This window comes from Myotis davidii, unplaced genomic scaffold (genome assembly GCF_000327345.1).
Source record: "Myotis davidii unplaced genomic scaffold, ASM32734v1 scaffold327, whole genome shotgun sequence".
NCBI lineage: Eukaryota > Metazoa > Chordata > Mammalia > Chiroptera > Vespertilionidae > Myotis > Myotis davidii.
In genome coordinates this window covers 3,987,919-3,995,689 of record NW_006298628.1, presented here as the reverse complement: position 1 = coordinate 3,995,689, position 7,771 = coordinate 3,987,919, and the positions used below count along the sequence as shown (strand labels likewise).

The following is a 7,771-nucleotide window of genomic DNA, read 5'->3' as shown; positions in this document are numbered from 1 at the left end:
GGGGGAGGCGGCACTGCCCAGGGAAGGCGGAGCACAGACCCTGCCCTGAAAAGTGAACATGTCTCTGACTGGGGGGGTAGGGGGTCCCCAGGTCACAGGGAGGCTGCCTGGGAGGGGAGGCTGGAGGTTGCGACCCAGAGTTCTTCCAGGGACTTCATCTGAAATCTCTGTGGCTGAAATGTCACCCCCTGAAGACGCAGGTGCCCCCTGGTGTGCCCTGTGGCCTCGGCGGTAAAGGTCAAGGGCCCTGGGAGATGCTGGCTGTTGTTTTGTACTCCGTGAGGGGAGCTTGGGACTTGGGGCTCACCATATACACGACACATGACACCAGCCTAATCCATACACATAGACACGTAAGATTGTCCCCTGCCAAGGACGGGTACGGGCGTCTGCCCTCTCTGAGAACACGACCACGCTGGCCCTCTGAACGGGCCTGAACTGCTGGACAAGGTGGAGAAGGGAGACTGAACCTGAACGAAGGGGCTGGGGGCTGGGCCTGGTTACCAAGGGGGCTCTGACTCCTCCCTCTCTCCGTAACCCCAAGTCTGCAAAACCTGCATCGTGCGCTACCTGGAGACCAACAAGTACTGCCCCATGTGTGACGTGCAGGTGCACAAAACCCGGCCGCTGCTGAGCATCAGGTGGGCTGGCGCTGCCCCTCCCGCCCCTGCGAGCCTCCGGTCTGCTCCCCTCTGTCCCTCCCTCCTTGTTCCTGTAGCCCAGGCGGCGGGTGCGGGGTGGGGGGTGGGGGAGCCCCGGGCCTGTTCCCTCCCTCTGGGTTGTCTCCAGCTGAGAAGTAGTGGAGGGTAGCGACCAGGCTCTGAATCTAAGGAAGGGAGGTGCGAAGTGGGATCCCTGGCCGGGGAGATCGGGGTAGGAGGGTTGTTGATCGGGTCCTGTATGTTTTTTTCCAGAGCTGACAAGACCCTCCAAGACATAGTCTACAAATTGGTCCCTGGGCTTTTTAAAGGTATCCACACACCCTCCCTCCTCCTGCCCCCGCCCCCCCTTTCCCAGCCTGTTGCTCCCTCCTCACTCTGTGTCCTTCCCTCCTTCAGATGAGATGAAACGGCGGCGAGATTTCTATGCAGCGTACCCGCTGACGGAAGGTGAGCTCATGTGTGTGCTCCCAGGCCTGGGACCGTGAGTGTGAGTGTGGCTCTGCCCAGGCCTGAGGGCTGGGTGCACTGGGCTGTCCATCCTTCATGCACGACCACGCCATCTCCTTGGCTCAGAGGGTGGCTGGACTCACCCCACTGGGCTCTGAGATTCTGGGCCCTTCGTGGGGCTCCTTTCCCCCACCCTAGGCAGCCCCCCGGTTTTCTCCTTTTGCAGTCCCCAACGGCTCCAATGAGGACCGCGGTGAGGTGCTGGAGCAGGAGAAGGGGGCTCTGAGTGATGATGAGATTGTCAGCCTCTCTATCGAGTTCTACGAAACCGTCAGGCAAGTCTGTCCTAGGCCTGGTCCTTTTGGGGTCCTAGGCTGGGTCGCCCCCTTCTCCCACCCAACCCCACTCCCCTGGAAGGGAGGGCCTGCTGGATGTGTGTCCTGGGGAATCCTGCCTGAACCAGGGTCTCCCTAGCTTCGTTCTACCTCCTCCCCCAGGGACCGGGAGGAGAAGAAGGGCCCCTTGGAGAATGGAGATGGGGACAAGGAGAAGGTGAGTGCTGGGGCCTGCCCAGGAGTGGGATGTGGGCTGGGAGAGAGTGCCCGGATGGCCCATAGCCCTTGGGTGCCTCTCCCCTGGCAGACAGGGGTGCGCTTCCTGCGGTGTCCAGCAGCCATGACCGTCATGCATCTCGCCAAGTTTCTCCGCAACAAGATGGATGTGCCCAGCAAGTACAAGGTGAGTCCCTGGGCCCTTTAAAGAGAGTGAGTGTCTGTGGGCGGGTGTGTCTGACAGTCCGTGCATCCCAGCCATTGTTCAGACCGGGCTGGGTGTCACCAAGGGCCTACCTGGTTGTGTAACTGAGCCCAAGTAGACAGGTAATTGAAACCAAGATTAGGGTGGGGCAGTCTGCATCTGTTGAAACCAGTGTGCAGACTGCATGGGAACCAGGTGGTGTGTGTGTGTGTGTGTGTGTGTGTGTATGTGTGTGAAAACAGGGACTTACTTATCTGGGGCCAGCTGGCTGAAGGAAGGCCAGTCTGAAATTCTAACAGAGGTCCAGGGCATTGCTTCTTAAACTTGAATGTGCCGGTGAGCCCTTAGACTAGAGGTCTTGTTAAAATGCAGCTCGATTCAGTAGAGTCTGCAGTTCTAGCAAGTTCCCAGGTGCTGCCAATGCCCCTGGTCTACAGAGCACACGTTGAGTTTCCGGGGTCTAGGACAGTGGATCCCAAACTTTATGTCAGATTCACGTGGGGAGCTTTAAGACTCAACTCCTATCTTCACAGCTAAACAGAAGCTCTAGGTCAGTGGTTCTCAACCTTGGCTGCACATGAGAATCACCTGGGAATCTTTTCAAAATCCTGATTTCTGGGCCTCATCCTCTGGAAATTCTGTTTCTTTGTTATGGGGTGAGGCCACAACATTAGTAACAAAGAAACAGGATTTCCGGAGGATGAGGCCCAGAAATCAGGATTTTAAAAAGATTCCCAGGCAATTCTCATGTGCAGCCAAGGTTGAGAACCGCTGCTCTAGATGGAAGCATTGGCATGTTTTAAAGCTCCCTGGGTGCGGCCCGTGCTCCGCCAGATCCTGCTCACCTGGGCCTTTTCTCTGCCCGTGGTGTTCGCTCTCCTCCAGGTGGAGGTTCTGTACGAGGACGAGCCGCTGAAGGAATACTACACCCTCATGGACATCGCCTACATCTACCCCTGGCGGCGGGTGAGCAGGGCTGGGAGGGGACCCCTGCAGGTCGGGCATTGGTCTGTGCCCACAGGGACCGCATGAGCCACCCTGCTCTAACCACCGACAGACAGCTCATCTCTCGTCCCATGAGCTGGCCATGCCCAGGGCAGCCCGCCTCGGGCTCTCTCACGGAGCTCCCACACTCCGGAGAAAAGGATCTTTGGGCAGATGACATGCCCCAATTTGGGGTCGGGAAAGGGTCTGGTGGCTGCGGAGGAGTAAATGTTGCTTTCTGCTCGGCCTCCTCTTCTCTCCGGTCTCTGGTCTCACACGTTCTCTCTGGGTCCGGTGCCCGGCTCTCCGGCCTGGCTCTCCCAGTCGCGAGGTCTCGCGTTCCCTCGGTCCTCCTACTCTGCTGGGTCTTTCTCTCTAGGGCTTGAGCTTTTCCTTTCTTCCTCGTTGGGCATGAGGGGGTGAAGGTGGGTGGCTGCCTGGTTAGCCTCCCCCCCCCCCATTCTCCCTGCAGAACGGCCCTCTCCCCCTCAAGTACCGGGTCCAGCCAGCCTGCAAGCGGCTCACCTTGCCTACAGCACCCACCCCCTCCGAGGGCACCAACACCAGTGGGGCATCAGAGTGTGAGTCAGTCAGCGACAAGGCTCCCAGCCCTGCCACCCTGCCGGCCACCTCCTCCTCCCTGCCCAGCCCAGCCACCCCCTCCCATGGCTCTCCCAGCTCCCATGGGCCCCCAGCCACCCATCCTACCTCCCCCACTCCCCCTTCAGCAGCCAGTGGGGTCAGCACAGCTACCAACGGGGGCGCCTCGAACTGCCTGCAGACACCATCCTCCACCAGCAGGGGGCGCAAGATGACTGTCAATGGAGCTCCTGTGCCCCCCTTAACTTGAGGAAAGGGACCTTTCCCTCCTTTTCCAGCCATGGCTCTCCACCCCTCCACTTTTTCTGGGCTCCTGTTTCCACCTCTTCTACTTTCCCCAGCTCCTCCCACCTTAGGGGTGGGGGGTGGGTTTTATAAATAAATCTCTCTCTATATATATATGTACATAGGAAAAACCAAATATACATACTTATTTTCTATGGACCAACCAGATTAATTTAAATGCCACAGGAAACAAACTTTATGTGTGTGTGTATGTGTAGGGGATGGGTGTTAATTTTGAAGGGGTCTTGTGTAATTTGCTCTACTCTATTTTTGGGGGTACCTGAGAGTGGACTGGAGGGGCCACTTGAGGCTCCGTAAAGCTTTGCCCCATCCTCCTTCTGTTTCCCAAGGCAGATGGGGTGTTGCAGGGCCCACCAGCCCCCAAAGCTTTAGGCACAACTCTTAACTGGCTGTGGATGGGTCCACCCTCTCTCTCTCTCCATCTTGGCTGCTGTCGTGCCCCGACCCATCGCTAAGACAGTGCCTTTTACAAATGCAGTTTATCCCCTGGTTTTGGGGAGCGAGTGGGTGGTGGAGATGGTATCTCCCTTACCTCCTCCTCATGCAGTGGAAACTTTGTGCAAAGCGTAGCTAGTTCTGCCCTTTGTTGTTTTTTTCCTGTGTGTGTGTGTGTGTGTGTGTGGCCTTTGCACCGTTTTCCTTGTGGAAGAGAAGATTCGGGCCATGGGAGGCCTCCGCCCTTGACATCCCACTGTGGCTCTAGCATTGTGAACCACTTCAGCCCCGGGTCCCCCGACCCCCACCCAGGCACCCACATCAGCCAGTCTGGTGGTAGAGTCTCACTTGGGGACCTGAAGTGGGGTTAACCTCGGACAAGCACAGACCCCAGATTTCGCTAAAGGCAAACAGCCCTCCAGTCCTCTCCCCACCCCCAGCTGAGGCCCAGTCAGGAAAGAGCCAGGGGCATCTGAAAGCACAAGACAGACACCTGTAAGCTCTGTCCTCAACTCCATCCTGAGAGGTCAGTGGACCACCCCTGAGGGGCAGGCCCCGGGAGCTCCCTGCCTTCCTGTTTTCTTCCAGTGTACATAGGTCAGATCGGGGAGGAGGCACGACTCTGTCACAACCTAGGTGTCTGGGTTGGGTCCCCCCAGTGGGTTTGTCTGTGTTTGCACCTGGTCCGTTGTCTGAGGTGCTATGACTGTACCCTCCTCCTACCCTGGGACATTTGCATCTCCTGGCTTTGTAATAAATGCTGCATATTCTCCAGAGCCTCTAGTTCTTTGGGGCAGAGGGGACAGGGAGAGGATGGGTGGGTCCCCTGGCCTCCTCGTACCTCTCGTCTCTAGGCTCAGCCTGCCTTGGGAGACCCCATATGGAATAAACCAGAATGGCCTCTCTCCTGTGGCCGGTCTGGTGCCCCCAGACCAGGGTTAGGAGCCAGAGCAGGGGTATGCCCCGTGCTCCCCCCCCCCCACAGTGACCACAAGAATACCATTCTGGATGGGCAGGCTTGTTTAATGCCACCTTCTCCACCAGCAGGTGCTAATCCAGGGACCTGCTCCTGGCTGCCCCAGGTTAGAGACGTCAGGCTATGGGAGCAAGTCCTTTATAAACCAGCAGGGTACTGGGGTCCCTGGATGATCACTTCTTGGCTCGGCACACCCTTTCCTTCCCCACAAAGGGGGTGCCTGTCAGAGAGGCCTGGGGCTGATGAGCAGCCGCCCCTCAGAGTGGGGAGCCCACTTCTGCCTTCTGCACCCTCTCGCTCCTGTGGGTGCCATCGCAGTATGGGGGCTTCTGAGTGGCCTTGCAGGTACATAGGGCCACCATTCGGGTCTCCTGGGCTTTGAACTTGAGTGGGGAGAGGCCAGTGCGTTGGAAGAAGTGGGAGCCGTCACAGAAGGGCTGGTGAGGGAAAGCGAGAGTTAAAGAGCGCTGGCCCCACCTCTGGGGTGGGCAGGTCTGGGAGGAGCAGGGCACCGTGGTTAGGGCTCCCGCTCCCGAGTGACACTAGTTTACCTCTCATTTGTAGTGTGAGGAGAAGAGTTGAGTGTCTTAAGGAAATCATAATCATTTATTATGCACTTTGCATACAATAAGTGTTCAGTAAGTTTGAGTCATTACAGCATTAGTCTCTAGGGCACAAGGACAGAATTTCCAAGGTGAAATGGGCCTTAGGTTTTACACCAATAGTTTTTATTTTTTTAATGGCCCAGTCTCCACTGCCCATGAAATTCATTTCTTTCCCCATCCTGGTAAAAACGGGGTTGGAGAGGGCCTGCACGCATCACAGGGCTTTAAGGCAGACTGGGGTATCAATATTTTGGCTCCAGCCCCCATTCTCCCTGCAGATAGGGAGTGGGTGTACCAGGGAGGAAGCGGGTGTCCTATAGTGAACTGGCTGCCTGGTGCCAGCAGATACTCCTCGTCCATCCCAGCAGGGGCTCGAGCAGAACCGGTAACGGAAACCGAGGCCCATGGAGGTGCTCCGACTTGCTGCTAGTTAGTGGGCCTCTTGACTTTGGGGTCAGGGTGGGGTCGGAGGAAGCTAGCCACTCTCCAGCTGAAGTTCCCTTAGTCCTGCTCCCCCCTCATGAGGACCTGCTCCAAATCGATCAGTGGCCAAGCAGGGCTTGGAGAAACAGCTCAGAGCTCAGCACCGGGAGGAAAGGGGCCCTGGAGGCTGAAAATACTGGAGCAGGTTCCCGCTGGATGAAAGGCTCCCGGGGCGAAGGGAGCAGGCAGCCAGGCTGCGCCCGCCGGCAACCAGGAAAGTCATAAACAGAAAGGGAAGGGTTTTCAGAAGACTGGGAAGGGGCACTGGGGGGCAGCGAAACTGGGCAGTCTTCCCAACGATGGAGTCCCAGGCTGGGAACCTTTGGCCCAGATGCTTCTTAGGAGCAAAGAGAGAGGAAGAGAGACAGGCAAGCCCCTCTGAGAAGAGGTCAATGTGTGTGTGTGGGGGGGGGATGGGACATGCAATACCTTCAACAATAAAGATTTCTTAAATCTAAAATAAAAATAAATAAATGAGATTTAAAACCACAGAAACCAGAACCCTGGGTTCCACCTGCATCTCAGGACTCATCTCAAAGGGTTGATACAGACAGAGCTCAAGGCTATGGGTGCGCCAGCCTGAGTATTTTTTTTCTGGAGAGGGAGGTCTCAGACACACCCTGCTTTCCCAGCCAGGGGTGTCGGATGTCAATGGGAGGGGGTAGGGTCTCTCACCTGCTTCTTGCTGCGGCCACACACACACCACCTGTAGGTTTTCCCTGCCACTAGCTCCACCTTGATGGGTGTTTTCAGGGCCACCACAGGCTTGGCTGGGGTTTTGGGGAACCATTTGGCCTGTGGCAGGGAAGATGAGGGGCTTGGGGTCAGCCCAGGTCCTGGAAGCACTTTGGTCCTATGGCGGCCTGTGTCCACTGGCCTGGCTTGTGGCAGGCTTCCTCTGGGGTGACACCCAGCAAGGACATTCCTGCCCCCCCAACCCCGCCTACCCGCCCCCCTCAAGACACACTAAGTACCCCGAGCTCCAGATAGGCATGCAGGTTTGGAGACCCAGCTGCTTTCTCTCAAAACCCTGGCTCCACCTGGTGCTAGGGAGGGGAGGGCGGGGCTCCTGCCAGCCTAAGCCGGCCAACGGCACCTGGGGCTGGGTTTATCAGGCATGGCTGGCTCCCTGCCCTGTGCCCTCTGGTCCAGCCTGCCTCCCCTGAGTCATCAGGAGGTGGCTACAGGCAAGGCAACCGCAGGCTGGAGCCTAGAAAGAAGGGCTGACCCTTCCTGGTTCCCTTCGCTGGTCTCTCCCTGGGGGGCCCGGGGAACTTGGGCAGAGAGAAGGGGAAACGGGGGGTGGGGGGAGATGTCACTTACCAGCCAGGAGGAGATGTCACGCCTCTGGTTCAGCTTCTGCAAGGCGCGCAGTCATCACAATACCGTGATTTGGAAACAGAAAAAATAGTCAATGGAAAGCGGAGGGCGTCCGGAGAGGAGTCATCTGGGGAGGAAGAGATGACCGCTTCTGGGTGGAGGAGAGGTGCGAGGGTAAGAGAATGGGATCACAGGAC

General features: G+C 57.5%; 2 protein-coding genes across 7 annotated transcripts in view; one reads left to right on the top strand and one right to left on the bottom strand.

Annotated features, from left to right (window-relative positions):
• The window catches only part of PCGF2 (polycomb group ring finger 2), a 4,472-nt gene extending 579 nt beyond the window's left edge, over nucleotides 1-3,893 (top strand). The window contains exons 2-10 of one of the 2 annotated variants that reach the window (XM_015570884.1): nucleotides 545-641; nucleotides 915-970; nucleotides 1,059-1,109; nucleotides 1,336-1,444; nucleotides 1,607-1,661; nucleotides 1,752-1,847; nucleotides 2,751-2,831; nucleotides 3,322-3,430; nucleotides 3,578-3,893. In XM_015570884.1, coding sequence (XP_015426370.1) covers nucleotides 545-641; nucleotides 915-970; nucleotides 1,059-1,109; nucleotides 1,336-1,444; nucleotides 1,607-1,661; nucleotides 1,752-1,847; nucleotides 2,751-2,831; nucleotides 3,322-3,430; nucleotides 3,578-3,699 — 776 coding nt within the window. In that variant the 3' untranslated portion in view covers nucleotides 3,700-3,893. Of the gene's footprint in view, nucleotides 1-544; nucleotides 642-914; nucleotides 971-1,058; nucleotides 1,110-1,335; nucleotides 1,445-1,606; nucleotides 1,662-1,751; nucleotides 1,848-2,750; nucleotides 2,832-3,321 lie in introns of both variants that reach the window. The other variant, XM_015570883.1, reaches the window with a different exon arrangement.
• A 1,299-nt stretch (nucleotides 3,894-5,192) lies between these two features.
• The window catches only part of MLLT6 (myeloid/lymphoid or mixed-lineage leukemia; translocated to, 6), a 26,172-nt gene continuing 23,593 nt past the window's right edge, over nucleotides 5,193-7,771 (bottom strand). For 4 of the 5 annotated variants that reach the window (XM_015570880.1, XM_015570881.1, XM_015570879.1 and 1 more), the window contains exons 19-21: nucleotides 7,578-7,613; nucleotides 6,930-7,049; nucleotides 5,193-5,603 (exon numbers count right to left, since the gene is read on the bottom strand). In XM_015570880.1, the coding sequence (XP_015426366.1) occupies nucleotides 5,424-5,603; nucleotides 6,930-7,049; nucleotides 7,578-7,613 (336 nt within the window). In that variant the 3' untranslated portion in view covers nucleotides 5,193-5,423. The remainder of the gene's footprint in view (nucleotides 5,604-6,929; nucleotides 7,050-7,577; nucleotides 7,614-7,771) is intronic. The other variant, XM_015570882.1, reaches the window with a different exon arrangement.